The sequence below is a fragment of the Aricia agestis genome, chromosome 19 (genome assembly GCF_905147365.1).
Source record: "Aricia agestis chromosome 19, ilAriAges1.1, whole genome shotgun sequence".
NCBI lineage: Eukaryota > Metazoa > Arthropoda > Insecta > Lepidoptera > Lycaenidae > Aricia > Aricia agestis.
In genome coordinates this window covers 13,907,819-13,924,634 of record NC_056424.1, presented here as the reverse complement: position 1 = coordinate 13,924,634, position 16,816 = coordinate 13,907,819, and the positions used below count along the sequence as shown (strand labels likewise).

The 16,816-nt window shown below is 36.8% G+C and overlaps 1 protein-coding gene across 1 annotated transcript in view; it reads right to left on the bottom strand.

Annotated features, from left to right (window-relative positions):
* Positions 1-898: 898 nt before the first annotated feature.
* The window catches only part of LOC121736769, a 66,444-nt gene continuing 50,526 nt past the window's right edge, over positions 899-16,816 (bottom strand). Inside the window, exon 15 of the mRNA XM_042128152.1 lies at positions 899-1,055. Coding sequence (XP_041984086.1) covers positions 912-1,055 — 144 coding nt within the window. The 3' untranslated portion in view covers positions 899-911. The remainder of the gene's footprint in view (positions 1,056-16,816) is intronic.

The following is a 16,816-nucleotide window of genomic DNA, read 5'->3' as shown; positions in this document are numbered from 1 at the left end:
TCAATTATTGTAATCTAAGTTGGAAATAAACATTTATTTATCATTTATTTATTTATTTATTTATTAATACTCAAGAACAATAAAAATAATTGCCTAATATTGCATCCGGCCCTTTGAAAATCCCTGTCTAATGAAATATAGTCTCAAGTCTGGCTATATTTTAGTCGGACGAGAGTTAAACTCAGTGTGAAAATATGTAAGTATGAAAAATTACTCATATTTAACGCGGACAAAGTCGTGGGCAATAGCTAGTGAGAAATATATATCCTACAGATTAATATTATGTAACCCTTCCTACACCTGTTTGTTAAGGATAGCTAAATAAAGTTACGTTAATTACTATTGATTTTGTGAACATAAGCGCAAAAATAAATATACAAAAATAATCGTAGCTCAGCTCCGATATTACTTAGAACAATTTTTATTACTAATATGTGTTTCTCTAATGTAGTGCTACAAAATAGTAATGGTTTTATCCCTGGCCGCTGGAAAAAAATGACGCCACAGGTACATACTAAGTTACCCAATGCCCTTTCTAAAGTGTATGTATGTATGTCATTATGTTTGTGTTATTACAACAGTCCAAAAACTGTACACCTACATTATGTTTTCGCAAGGTTATAGTAATTTAATCTAACCTTGTGCTGGTGGATTGAGAAAGGCCTACCACGCACTGGCGGAAAAACTATTGGGGGCACACTTTGGCCCGCCGCCGCACCAGATGAAGGTTTAAGATTTTAAAATAAAAATAAAAATAAAGGTGGTAGGCATCAGGTTCATATTCTGAAAAAAATTGATTCAAATTTTCTCAGAAAGAAAACATTTATTTTATTTTATTTATTTTACTTGCCGCAGTGAAGGTGTTAACTTTATTTTGTCACGTATAAGTTTTACTTTAGTGAGGAGGGACCTTACAATATTAGTCCCGTAATTTCACTGACCCAACCCTTTAGCATTACCAAGTTGGTGAACACGAGCAGGGGCTCGCAGTGGAACCCCCACGACACTATCCCCACTAGCCTGTTGTTAGCCACCACTGGACCCCCGGAGTCACCCTGAAATAATTGACAATTTATACGTAAATGTTCGAAGGAAGAATGTTTTGTTATGAAGTTGTAGCAGCTTGACATCAATCGAAATAAGAACGTCGTTGATCATGAACATTGAAAATATCATATGCAGATAATAATGCTTAGTAAAGCTTTATTAGGTCAACCTGCCTGCCGACCGATGACGACCGAGTACGGAAAGTCGACTGCTGAGACCACGATCTTTGGCTATGAAGACTGTGATCGCGGTTTAAGATACACGCACCAAACGCGTTGGTATTCTGTGAAGTTGCCAGGCAAATGTCAGATCAACACAAATCATCGACGATCGATCATCATTCGAGTGTGTGATATCTATCTATATAAATAAAAAATATATTTAAGTTTTGTTCGTCTGACCTAAACTCGAGAATGGTTAAATCGATTTAGCTTATTTTGGTCTTCCAAAGTCCATGGAAGGTCAACATTAATAGAAGAAAAGTAATACAGAGTTAAACAGGTCATCTTGTATAACATAAACATATAAAACAACTCACAAAACAAGTGGCACCTCCTAAATTGCCTTCTGCGCAGACCATCCGTGGCGTGATGTCAGCGAATTCGTCGAACTTAGCTGCCTGAAATTGAAGTGCGGTCGTCGCGCAATAGTTGTAGTCGATCACCGTCATCTGCACCGTTTTCAGTCGGTCTGAAGTCACACCATTTTCTCTCAACAAGTTAAACTAAAATGTGAAAGATGCAGATGTTACGATACGCAAATAAGTTAGCAAATGCAAACGAGCAAACGGGTCACCTGATGGTAAGCAACTACCGTCGCCCATGGACACTCGCAACATCAGAAGAGCTGCAGGTGCGTTGCCGGCCTTTTAAGAGGGAATACGCTCTTTTCTTGAAGGTTTGCAGGTCCTATAGGTCCGGAAATACTGCTGGTGACAGTTCGTTCCACAGTTTTACAGTGTGTGGCAGAAAGTTACGCGAAAAACGCACTGTGGAAGACTGCCACTCATCAAGGCGATGAGGATGGTATGTTTTTCGCGTGGGACGATAGCGAAAAGTTGCAGGTGGTATGATTCCGAACAATTCCTCAGAGCACTCCTCGTGATACAACCGATAGAGGATGCAGAGTGAAGCTACATCTCGGCGTAATTCCAAGGGATCCAAGCTGTTTGAAACACTATGGCAGTCAACAATTCGAGCGGCCCTTCGTTGGATACGATCCAGAGGTAGCAGTTGGTATTTTGGCGACCCTGCCCAGAGATGAGAACAATATTCCATATGAGGCCGAACCTGCGCCTTGTAGGGTTGTAGGCGTTGTTCCGGACTGAAGTACTGTCTCGCTCTGTTAAGAACATCAAGCTTCTTCGAGGCTAATTTGGCCTTACCCTCTCGATGATACCGGAACTGGACTTCGCTCGATAGATATGTTGACGCCAAGTATCTCAATGCTTAGGGGAGATGGTTAAAGATGTGCCTTTGAAACGATGATATACGACCATTGGTGACTTCTTAGTGGTGAACGCGCAGACTTGTGTCTTGGCGGGGTTGAATTGGACCAAGTTACGTCTAACCCATTCAGAGACCTTCTCCACCTTAGACACAAGTTTGTTTCGACTCTCAGTGACATTTTGCCGAGAAATATTAGGGGAGCCGGTATATACAGCATCACCTGTACTACTTCGTTGTATAAAATTAAATGTCCCGTATCACTATCCTCGTTATCCAATTACCAAATTATTCTACACTCCTAAAAGTAAGACAAACATCCTAAAATACTCTCCCTTATCTAATATCTGTACTGATTACAACCTAGCTTGCAGATCTGTAAGGGACCTAGATATTTTTAGTGATTCCTGTAAGAGTTTAAAAAGCAAATTAACCAAATATTATACGCAAACTTCTGTTTTCGAGAATGAAAACTACTTTGTAATTGTTATTAGATTTAAGAAATAATATCTACTGTCCTTAATGAATGCTGTACACGCCTATAATTGGCTTACACATAAGTGCATGTTTTAGTTTAAGTATATTTAAATGTATTTCTGTGTTTTGCTGTTGGAGAGTCTAATAAAGAAATAAATAAAAAAAAATACTATAATCCGCATAGCAATGAATGCCGTTGGTTTGTAACATGTCATTGATATTTAGTATGAATAGAGTAGGCGATAGCACACAGCCCTGAGGGACACCATCATCAACAGACTGAGTTTCTGAGCATTCGCCGTCAACTACGACCTTTGTGCTTCTGTCTGCTAAGAAACTAGTGACCCACTTACATAATTTCTCGGGCAGCCCGTATGATGGAAGCTTTGATAGCAGCGCTTTATGCCAAACCCGATCAAAGGCCTTCGCAATGTCCAAACTAACAGCCAATGCCTCTCCCTTCGACTCAATTGCCTGAGCCCAACGATGAGTCAGGTATGCCAAGAGATCACCAGCCGAGCGACCCTTACGGAACCCGTATTGTTTGTCGCTTAGTAATCCCTGGCCGTCCAAGTATCGAAGAAGCTGGCTATTGATAATGGATTCCATTATCTTCGAGAAGAGAGAGGTTATAGCGATTGGTCTGTAGTTGGAAGGATTTGAGCGATCACCTTTTTTGGGGATCGGGTGCACCAAGGCTGTCTTCCAGGAAGCCGGGACGATGCCAGTTGAATAGGAGAGCCGAAGCTTCATCAGTTGAAAGGCTGATATTTATCTTTCAGGTAATTGTGATACATTTACAACAAAACGAGGAAAAAAATTTACGTGGGAGAGCCATGACAACCGGAGAAATACCACGAGCCCACAGAAAACAGGCGTGAAATAGCGCTTGCGCTGTTTTTCGCCGAGTGTGAGTTTACCGGAGGCTTAATCCTCTACCCAATCCCCTCCCCTACCCTCCCCTATTCCCTTCCCTCCCCTATTTCCTTCACTACCCTCCCCTACCCTATTACCCTATTCCCTCTTAAAAGGCCGGCAATGCACGTACAGCTCTTCTGATGCTGCGAGTGTGCATGGGCGACGGAAGTTGATTTCCATCAGGTGAGCCGTTTACTTTTTTGTTTGCCCCCTTGGCCCTTATTTCATAAAAAAGGTTATTTATAAAGGAAGAACAAGATTTTTGATGCAGAAAACTTGATTAAAAATTATGTTCATTGAAAATACTACACAGCCCGATTACCTCATATGTAGAATGGCCCCAACCACTTATAGTCACGATTTGTCCCACATTAAGATCTTCGTAACCTCCAAAAGCAATGGGCCTCGTGTAGGCCGTTTCAGGCACAAAGCCGGCCAGCTGTACCAGGAGACAATCGAAGTCATTGTAATGAATCTTCGGAAAACTGTACCAGTCCGGGTGGAACACGTGTCTGATGACGGCGTATTTCTGGGTATCAGCTAAAAACTCCGATCCGACATGTACGGAGTATTCGATGCTAAAATTTTTTGGAAGAGTAATGATTTAAGCTATGGCGGTAACCACAATTCTCCTAACATTCCTGCATCGCGCTATCGAAGTTTTCTGAACGCGTCGGTATATATAATTATGACAGCTGAGATGTATCAAACTCAAACTCAAACTCAAAATTTTTTATTCAGAATATTTTTTTTCAAATATTCTCTGAACGTCGGGGCTACACAGATGCCTACCACCGGTTCGGAAACTAACCCGGCGAGAAGAACCGACGTAAGAAACTCGCACGGGGCCATCTTTTTCTAAAAAGATGGAAAATTACAAAAAATATATTATAAAATAACAGTGTGACTAAATAAAATACAACGAGTGTACGATTATTAAACATAATATTATATAGAAACAGCTCTGCAGGGGGCGACCTTATTCCCATGGTGTACTATCATTCATGAAATCAGTAACTTTATAGTACGCTTTGGTACACAAACGTTCTTTAACAACTTTTTATAATCTATTAATTGAGAGATTTTGAACGATTTCTGGGATCTTATTATAAAGGCGTATACATTGACCTTTAAAAGAATTTTTGACTTTAGTAAGTCTAGTCACCGGAATTTCAAGCTTATGTTTATTACGAGTATTTCTCCCATGGGTATCACATTTTTTCGTGAATTTATATATATTCTTTTTAACATATTATAATACATTTGATAGGATATATTGAGAATCGACAGTTAAGATTCCAGCTTCCTTAAATTTTTCTCTGAGTGAAGTATTACGGGCCAACTTGTAGATTGCCCGTACAGCTCGCTTCTGCAGCACAAAAATTGTATTTATATCTGCAGCATTGCCCCACAGCAAAATGCCGTAGGACGTAATACTATGAAAGTAACTAAAATACACTAGACGTGCTGTTGTTTCATCTGAAAATTGTCTAATCTTACTTACTGCATATGCTGCTGAACTGAGTCTGTCGGCCAACCCAGCAATATGGGGGCCCCACTGAAGCTTGGAGTCTAGTGTAATACCTAAAAATACAGCTGTATCCACTAGCTCCATAACATCACTATTTAAAAGCACATTGGTTTCCGTTTGCCTTACATTGGGCAATTTGAATTTAATACATTTCGTTTTTTTACTATTAAGTAAAAGATTATTAACGTTAAACCAATGTACAATCTTTGAGAGAGCATTATTTACTTCGTCATAACACGCATTAAGCCGTTTGATATTGAATGTAAGAGATGTATCATCAGCAAATAATACTATCCCATGTTTATCTTTAATTAAGAATGGCAAGTCATTTATATAAATAAGAAACAGGAAGGGTCCTAATATAGACCCCTGTGGGACCCCCATTTCAATTTTTGCACCAGCAGATTTTTTACCATTTATATCAACCCTCTGAGTTCTATTTGACAAGTACGATTTTAGGAGGGCGAGTGCTGTGCCTTTTATGCCATAGTGACAGAGTTTCCTGACCAATGTTTTGTGTTGCACACAATCAAAGGCCTTTGAGAGATCGCAAAAAACTCCTAGAGCATCCTGCGACATCTCCCAGGCATTAAAAATACTACTGATCAATTCAACGCCTGCGTCTGTAGTAGACCGTCCCTTTGTAAATCCAAATTGTTTGTTATGTAAAATATTATTTATATTAAAGTGCGTTAGTAATTGATTCAGTATTATCTTTTCATAAATTTTACTCAATGTCGGTAAAATAGATATAGGTCGGAAATTAGACGGGTCCAACTTACTATCAGATTTAAAAAGAGGTAAAACTTTACTGTGTTTCATTAGATCAGGAAATACGCCACTTTTTATACAATCATTAAATATAGTCGCTAAGTAGGGCGCGATAACATCGATTATAGATTTAATAACTTTCATTGATAGGCCCCACAAGTCAGTAGTGTTCTTAATATTTAGTAAATTGAAAGTTTTTATAATGTCTTCAGGACCTACTTCTTTAAATATCACGTGGGCTTCGGCCTGACCGAGCATAACATCTCGCTCGGTCGGAAGGTCTTCCTTTGTGGCGGCCACGCATATCCCACAAAGCTTTAGTCAATAGTTTTGTAGTAATGTGGATGAAATTGAATTTAGCACAACTTAAATCTTAATTCATGAAGCCCTAAGCGGCCGCATCCGGCCGCGATAACAATAGATAAGCTATTGTGTCTCGTTATTCCACGATCGACTATAACTAATACTTTATGGATTAGGTATATCATATATTATTAAAGATTGTTGGTTTCAGTTTGTCAACCAACAAGTTAATAATATTATGATAGTCATTAGCTAATTTGTTTATGTAAAGCGACTCTATCTGTAACCTTAAATAGAGTCTGGCTAGCGAAAGATGAGACTGGCTTTTTATTCCAAAACTGATTATGGTAACACTATCATTAACGTCAGTGTCACCTATAGCATCTGTTGTTTATGTGTCAAAGTCAAAAATATTTCTGTGGTTTACGTGATTTTCTAATTTAAACGTGACGAAAACTTTGAAAAGAGATTTGCGAAAACTGCTTTTAGCTATGATTAGTAAATACGAAAAAAAAGAAGTAAAAAGGATGCAATTTTTAAACAAAAACAAGATTGTTTACATGAAGTATCCCAGTGCATTGGTAAGTACAGGTAAGATTTTGATACTTTCAATTACAATTAATTAAAATCAATATTATTTATCATGTAATTGAATTTATTGTTTTGTAGGTAACATGAATGATGCAAAGGATTCAGTTATGCAAGTTAAAATATCAAGCATAAATAAAATATGAGATATTATGTTCCAAGAAGAGTGTTTAAAGACAAAATCAGTTCCCTGATGAGATTTCTTCTTAGACCTCAACCGGTAAGACTCAAACGTTACAAAAAAAAATACCTGAAAGCAACCTTGTTATTGAATGCTAACTTTATTTATGAACATATTTTCAGATGTCAGTGTTTGTACCCTAAAAAGGATTAAAAAAGAAGGCCACATAAATAAAGGCGTGTGGTTACGGGAGTTTGGCTGGGAGGTGTTAATGCATCCGCCGTATAGTCCTGATCTTGCACCTTCAGATTTCCACCTGTTTCAATCGCTGCAGGATTCCTTAGGCAGTGTCAGGTTGACATCACAAGAGGACTGCCAAAACCACTTGTCGCAGTTTTTTCATCAGAAGCCCCAAAATTTTTATAGCAATGGGATCGTGTCCCTACCAATAAGATGGCAAAAAGTTGTCAAACAAAATGACACCTATATATTTTAGTCAATTGTAAATAAACTTTATAAAAACAACCTTTCGAATGTTTATATAAAATGCGAAAAAAATTTCCGCAACCTTTGACTTTCTGTGTTGTTTTTTCATCTCCCCTTAATCCTTAGTTTTTAATCAACTTGTAAGAGAGGGTTATTAGTTTCAGGCATGTACAAGTATGTATTAAATAAACATATTTGAGTATAACTAATACAATCTATGATGTTTGCGAGTAATAATATAATACAGGAAATTATTTAACATTTAAATTAAATTATATTTAAACTTAGAAACAGTAGTGACAATTTAGTTTAAGAAAATGAAGATAATTGTTTGGTTAAATTATATTTTGTAATATATTTCATGATGTACGGTAAGTATTAAAGAAGAAGTTTTAATACTCCGACAAAAACATTCAAGAGTTTTCGTCAAAAACAAAACACAATGAAATGTATTGCAAAGTAAAATTTAACCAAACAATTATACAACAACAATGAACTCATTCTTGAAATGAGTTATCCAAACTAAAATATAATATTATTGTCATAAATAATCAAGTATCAAAACTATAATTCCGACTATAGACAAGGTTGCCATACGTAGATTTTTTTAATTTGCCGCCTTTTTTAAGTCTCATCTTTCGCTAACCAGACTCTATGATTGCCATAATTTATAGAGGTAATATGGGAACTTAGTTATAAGCAAGTAATTTTCATGTAACTTACTCGCAATGGGCAGCGGTGACCACCCAGTTGGGCGCGATGAGGGTACCGCTACACCCCCAGCCATACAACACGGCGTACGGTGCCTCAGTGATGGGTATGTAGTCTCCGCCCCAGATCCTCCAACCGAACTGCATCAAATACGACGCATAAGGCTCGTACAGTTAATGAAGGCAAAAATCAGGCACAACCTCCGATTTTGTTGAACCTCCATCGATTTTCATGAAATTTTGGAATTGAGTATGTTTAACCTCTATTGCGTTTTTTGCATTTTAGGGGTGAAATTCACCCCTTTTTCAAAAAGGAGGAAAAATGCAGATCTAACCATTCTGGCTTTAGTAATTGTGTTTAATTATATAAAATAAACGTTTTTTCAATATTTTTATGCCTGATTTATGATTCTAATACATTTTAACCCTTTTAACAACACACAATAAATGAAAAAAATATGAAAAAATATATTTTTTTGTATTTTTGAGTTTCTAAATATTACATGACATACTTACAGGGTTTGTTTAATATTTATGAATTATGATATAATTTTTGGTTGACGATGAAATTTCAACACTTACAAACTACTCCCTTGATGCAAAATCACTGTAAAACTTGGTTAAAAAACTTTAGCCTATTAAATTATTGTACACGAGAGAAGTTAAATCTTATTTACTAAGTAAGTAATATGTATTAAAATTATAATTATTATTGCGAAATTATTATCCTTAAAGGGGGCTCCCATATAAAAAACACAATTTTCAGCCTATTTTTTGCTCTACTGTGGTACGGAACCCTTCGTGCGCGAGTCTAACTTGCACTTGGCCGACTTTTTATTTTGGATTGTCTATTGTTTTCCCACTGATCTGAAATTAATAGCAGGTTATCCCCTTTCTATCGAATCTCACTAACCCAGTGGCGATTTTGAGAGTAAAGGAAGAGAGAAGGCTCTAGTGTACTGCGCACACACTTGAGCACTGTAAAATTATTCCTGCCTATCACCAAAACCAGTGTGGAGGTATTTTAATTGTTATAATTTAGAAAATATACTAACATATTCAATAGACCACGTCATCCTCGAAAGCTCCACCACTTTTTCCAGCAATGTTTACCACTTCTTTCACTTTTTCCGTTATGAAAAGACACATACACGTACCCATATATGACGTGTATTTAGTTTAGTACCTATTGACACGTTTTCCTACAATACCAAATCTCTGCTTCAATATTTTTTTTCAAAAAATAATTTATTTGTTATAATATGACCATAGCTCCCTTAATTTTTTAGTTATCAGGTTCATTTAAAAACGTTTTAAAGGTAATTTCAAAAGCTTTGAGATCATGCTAAGAAACCTTTTTTAAAGCCCAGAATTTTTAACATAAATAGGGTTAATAAGTGCTAGTTACGTGGTTATCGCAGTAAAAGTTAGGCTTTAAACGTCTCTATCTTGGCTATTTTTCATCCTACAAAAATAAAAAGGAAACCATAATCTTTTTTAGGAAACGAACTCAAATATTTTCCCTTATGTTTTTTTATGAATATCCAATATTTTTAAATTATATCCAAAACAAAATGAAAGGGGTTTGGGTAATATTGACGTCATTTTCAATTCTCGCGGTCACTCACCAAACCGGCATATTATGAAAGAACATATCAAGAGGAATAAACTTTATTATGGGGGACATATAGCTAAACTATATCGGAGCCGAGATATTAGGCATTTTAAGTTCGTATTTTCAACTAAAAGTATAACATAACATGAATACTCAGTAAAATACAAAAAAACTGCATTATTTATCAGCTTAAAGCCTTCCTCGATAAATGGGCTATCCAAAAAAATAAGAATTATTCAAATCGAACTAGCAGTACCTGAGATTAGCACTTTCAAACACACAAACACTTCAGCTTCATAATATTAGTAATAATAGCTCCCACACCGGTTTCGGTGACGGTGGCCGGTTTCATTGAAACCAGGCCAGCTACGCAGGAGTAATTTTATAGTGCCCAAGTGTGTGCGCAGTACACAAGAGCACTCTCTATTCCTTTACTCTCATAACCCAGTGGGACGGAAGACCGACACGACTGGCGAGAGATCAGGCGCAGGACCGACTTTTTACATGCCCATCCGACGCATGGATCATCTTACTTGTCAGACAATTAGGTGATCAGCCTGCATTATCCTAACCAAACTTGGAAATAACATGTTTCCAACGCGGGAATCGAACCCACGACCTCCGAGTCAAGAGCCGAGCTCTGAACCACTGGACCACGGAGGCGTTAATATTATTATACAACATAACAAATTATACATAACATTAGTATACAAGGTATAACAAAACTATATTACTTAAGTGTATGTACTGTGTATGAGTTTACTGTAAAAGAAGTAGCGCTGAAAGAGAACTTTTTTTTTCGTTTTTGTATGGGGAAACTCTTTACGCGAGGGCGCTTGCCCATTTAAATCACAAAAAAGTTTCTTAGCAGACAGAAGCATAAAGGTCGTAGTTGACGGCGAATGCTCGGAAACTCAGTCTGTTGATGCTGGTGTCCCTCAGGGCTGTGTGCTATCGCCTACTTTATTCATACTGCATATCAATGACATGTTACAAACCAACGGCATTCATTGCTATGCGGATGGTAGTACAGGTGATGCTGTATATACCGGCTCCCCCAATATTTCTCGGCTAAATGTCATTGAGAGTCGAAACGAACATGTATCTAAATTGAGAATTCATTGGAGAAAGTTTCTGAATAGGGTAGACGTAACTTAGTCCAATTCAACCCCGCCAAGATACAAGTCTGCGCGTTCACCGTTAAAAAATCACCAATGGTCGTACATCCTCGTTTTGAGGGCACATCTTTAACCATCTCCCCTAGCATTGAAAGACTTGGCGTCAACATATCGAGCGAAGTCCAGTTCCAATATCATCTAGAGGGTAAGGCCAAGTTAGCCTCGAAGAAGCTTGGTGTTCTCAACAGAGCGAGACAGTACTTCAATCCGGAACAACGTTTACAACTCTACAAGGCGCAGGTTCATCTTCCTACTCCTCCTATTTTCTTCTAATTAATTTCGTTGCGGGTCTCAAGACAGTTTTAGCATGTCCCTCGGGAACCCTGAGATCATATGAAAGGGTTTTCATGGTTGGATACCGCTGTCGATCCCGGTGACACAGGAGATACTGTGGTGGGAATGTGAGGTGGGCCAAAGCCCGTTTAAAAAAAAAGGAGCAGGTTCGGCCACATATGGAATATTGTTTTCATCTCTGGGCAGGAGCGCCAAAATACCAACTGCTCCCTCTAGATCGTATCCAACGAAGGACCGCTCGAATTGTTGCCATAGTGTTTCAAACAGCTTGGACCCCTTGGAATAACGCCGAGATGTAGCTTCACTCTGCATCCTCTATCGGTTGTATCACGGGGAGTGCTCTGAGGAATTGTTCGAAATCATACCACCTGCAACTTTTCGCCATCGTCCCACGCGAAAAATATTCTATCCTCATCACCTTCATGAGTGGCAGTCTTCCACCGTGCGTTTCTCGCGTAACTTTCAGTCGCGCACTGTAAAACTCTGGAACGAACTATCACCAGCAGTATTTCCGGACCTATACGACCTGCAAACCTTCAAGAAAAGAGCGTATTCCCTCTTAAAAGGCCGGCAACGCACCTGCAGCTCTTCTAATGTTGCGAGTGTCCATGGGCGACGGTAGTGGCTTTCCATCAGGTAACCCGTTTGCTCGTTTGCCCCCTTATTTTATATAAAAAAAAGAATTATCACTTACTTTTGTTATAACCTGTTGATATAGATTATAGATACAAGCATAATAATTATTCATTACATCATTTATTTTTAATTTTAGTTATGACTTATAGTGCACTATGGCACAGAATATATTATATTATACTACCAAACTATGGCCAAAATTCGCTAAATAGTGGAAATAATCGACATTTTATTATGGGAACACCCTAGAGTAATTTTACCCACAACACATTAATACACAAGAACAAAAATTACAATTGCCTAATATTGCTATCGGCCCTTTGAAAACCACTGCCTAATGAAAGACATGAGAAAGAAGTCCCAATTCTGGCTATATTTTAGTCGGACAAGAGTTAAACCCAATGTGAAAATATGTATGAAAAATTATTCATAGTTGACGCGGACGAAGTCGTGAGCAATAGCTAGTGAGAAATATATATCCAACATATTAATATACCCTTTCTACACCTGTTTGTTAAGGATAACTCCATAAAGTAACGTTAATTTCTATTGATTTTGTGAACATAAGGTGCAAAAATAAATATACTAAAATAATCGTAGCTCAGCTCCGATATTACTTAGGATAATTTTTATTACTAATATATGTTTCTCTAATATAGTGCTACAAAATAGTAACGGTTTTATCCCTGGCCGCTGGAAAAAAATGACGCCACAGGTCCATACAAAGATACCCAATGCCCTTTACGAAAATTTAAAATTTTATGAAATCATCTTTTTTTCCAAAAGTAAGCATTCTAAAGCAGGTTAATTTTTTGAGATCATAATTTATGCTAAAATAAAGAAAAGCCTTTAGGGATTACCATAAATTTGAGATATTGTAGAAATGGTGAACGTTTTATTTTTCGTTTTTTCCAAAATAAATCGAAAGTGTCATCTTATTTTTATCATAACTTGCTCAATTTTAATGCTATTAACTTTTTACAGTACTCAATAGAAAGGTAATTTTAAGTGCTTAAAAAAGTGTTCTGGAAGTATATGTCATAAAATGCATTTATTTACTCAGAAAGTATTGATTTATTCCAAAAACTTTATGAAACAAATTTTGCTTAAAATTTGGCTGTTTATCGATTTCTGCGGTCACTTTTATTGAAAAATATTTCACCCCCGAGAAGGGTTGGCATCCACCCCTAGGGCAAAAGCGCAAGTTGGCACTATGTCACTTGTTTCTTAGGGTATCCCCACCTACTCACCAATTTTCATGAAAATCGATGGAGGTTCAACGAAATCGGAGGTGAAAACCTTCAGTGACTCCACTATATCTGTTGAACGATGACAATATCACAATCTTCACTCCACCTAACAACTTACATCATTTGTAGCATTTGATTCTCCGGAAGTCAGAGCTTCGTGGTAGTACTGGTAGTCGCGGGAACTGTTGACAGGTGATCCGTCCGAACTGTTGGATACTACTAAAATAAAAATAAAATAATTACTAAAATATATAAATCAACTCAAAAAATCTGCATATAAGATGTTAATGTAACTAAACTGAATAATAATAACAGAGTTACTAATTGTTACGTAAAAAAAAAAAAAAAAATCTTAAGTAACGTAACGAACTTTTAAACAGAAGCCATTTTATTTCTTACCATCATCATGGGTCCACACATAAGGCAAATAACAACAGTATAGCAGCAGTAACACGACCATACTTGTTGTGTTTGTTATACTAATGCAACTATCAGCTTCACACTACCAAATAATAATTATTATAATATACTAGCTGTTGCCCGCGACTTCGTCCGCGTGAACTTTAGTTTATAGCGCGCGATGTCAACAAAATTGGTGTCAAAAGCTTTTATAAAAAAAAACCCTGGTACCCCTTAAATCAAAACAGCTGTGCAGTGTGTACATAATATTTCATTTTTTTAAATTAAACTTTATATTTCATGCCTAATTTTAAAGCTGATTTAGGCCCATAATTACACAACTTTACCCATAAACTAAATATATCATTGATAGGCCTAACTTTTAAGGTTACGTCAATGCATAGATAAAGTACTGAGTTATTTAATAACGTAAAAAAGTAATAAAAATTGAAATAAAAATTGAGACTTGTATGTAAGATGATACCACCTCTTATAGAAAGAAGTCTGGGCAAGCGTCACCGCGATGTAGGAGACGCACGGCGCCATTTATTATGAATTTTTGAAACTAACTTAATTTGAACAAATTTACGCATTTTCACCCCCTTACAACCCTTTTTTTCAGTAAAAAAGTAGCCTATGTCCTTTCTCAGGCTTTAGACTATATGTATACAAAATTTCATTACAATCGGTTCGGAAATTTTAGCGTGAAAGCGAGACAGACAGACAGAGATACTTTCGCATTTATAATATTAGTATAGATTAAAATTGTTCCAGTTTCACGTCAACGAAAATATATCAGCGTGAAATGATACGATTGGATTCGTTCGAGAATTTACGTGAATTTTCATGAGCTTAAATTCTTTATTTTAAGTTAACTGCGGATCAGGCCCAAATCGGCCTGCCGCGGAATGTCAGCTGGTGCAGACGAAGAAAACTATGATCTCTCACTCGGTGCGGAACGATTATCTCAGGTGTTTGTAAAGGTACGACAGAGACAAATATATAATATTTGATATTGTGTTCAAAATTATTATGGCCTTCCCTATAAAAACATTAAGTACGACAAGTCTTTATCGGCCTACCACGCACTGACGGTGTCAAAAATCAACTCGGTGCGGGAGTCAGCCTATTGCGACCCGCCGTTCAAGCAGGCGGTTGGCGACCCGATACCGCACCGAGCGCCCGCCTCCCCAGTTAATCTGTCGTAACTGACGTACGTCGCGTTTTTTAAACCGACTTCAAAAAAAAAGGAGGTTATCAATGCGACCTGTAAGTATGTATGTATTATTTCCAGAACTGCCCAGTTTTGGTATGTTTTAGTCTACATCAGCATCTGAACAAATGTGTCTTGGGGTTTGGGTAATATTGGCGTCATTTTCCAATCTCGCAGCAACTCACCAAACTGGCATATTATATACTGGCATATATCAAGGCGAGTCAACTTTATTATGGGGGACATATAGCTAAACTATATCGGTGCCGAGATATTAAAAAAAAAAAAAAAAAAGGTATTTTAAGTTCGTATTTTCAACTAAAAGTAAATACAATTGTAACACGAATACTCAGAAAAATACAAAAAACGGCATTATTTATTAGCTTAAAGCCTTCCTCGATAAATGGGCCATTCGGCACAAAAATAATTTTTCATATGGAACAAGCAGTTCCTAAGATACACAAACACTTCAGCTTTATAATATTATATATAGTATACATCATACAGGTTATAACAAAACTAAGTAATTTAGTGTGTATAAAGTACTTACTGACCGTGTTGCTACAAAAGTAGTAGCGCTGAAAGAGAACATTTTTTTTTCACTTTTGTATGGGGAAACTCTTTACGCCACCTGGGCGCTTGCCCATGCAAATCACAAAAAAAAAATTGGTCTTTCAGAACTGCTTTCACAGTTAATTCTATACAAGGGACACATAATAAATTGTATACCCTAACTAAAGTATTATCACTTAATTTAACCTGTAGATATAGATTAGATACAAGTACAATTATTTCATCATTTATTTTTAATTTTAGTTATTCGTACATTTTAGAAGAATGACGTAGGTAATCCTTTAACATACAATTACGCGCCGTCATTTAATGAGTTTTTTAATTAAGTATTTACTTTTTATATTGATAAGTGCATTTGTTGAAAAAATAAAAGTAAATTATTACAACTCGATACTGATGGCGACCATTGTTTGTGCGACGGGATAGCGATGGACGTTGCCATGTTGCCATACTTATTTAGTCACTTCAATAAAATAATATGGGCGAAATACTTTGTATGGCAAAGAAGCGTTTGCCGGGACAGCTAGTATTCTATAAAATATTTCTGCAGCTGTACTTCTATAATGAGCCGGGAAGTAGATTAAAAGCTAGACTGAAAATTCTGCCGAAAGGTGGCGTCCGGCGTCATAACTCATACTGCACTATGGCCAAAATTCGCTAATTAATAGTGGAAATAATCGACATTATATTGAAGTAACAACACCTTAGAGTCATTTTACCCACAACACATTAATACTCAAGAACAATTAATATAATTGCCTAATATTGCATGCGGCCCTTTGAACACCCCTGTCTAGTATCTAATGAAATATAATCTCAAGTCTGACTATATTTTAGTCGGACGAGAGTTAAACTCAGTGTGAAAATATGTATGTATGAAAAATTATTCATATTTGACGCGGACGAAGTCGTGGGTAATAGCTAGTGAGAAATATATATCGAACAGATTAATATTTAACCCTTCCTACTGCACCTGTTTGTTAAGGATAGATCAAAACCATATTACTTTGATAAACTTGAAGGACAATTTAATAATATTTGTACTTAATTAATCACTTTAATATTATTTGTAATTAAACTTTATCATTAAATGGTGTATTATCAAAACATCCTGTATAGTGTTGTAATTTGTAACTTGTTTACTCATTATAGTCATAGGTATTTACGCACCAAGCGGCGCAGCGAACATGAATGGTTTTTATCAGTTATGAAGTCCCATCTGCCCGCTCGATGCAAATTAACTCGAATGGTTACAACTTAC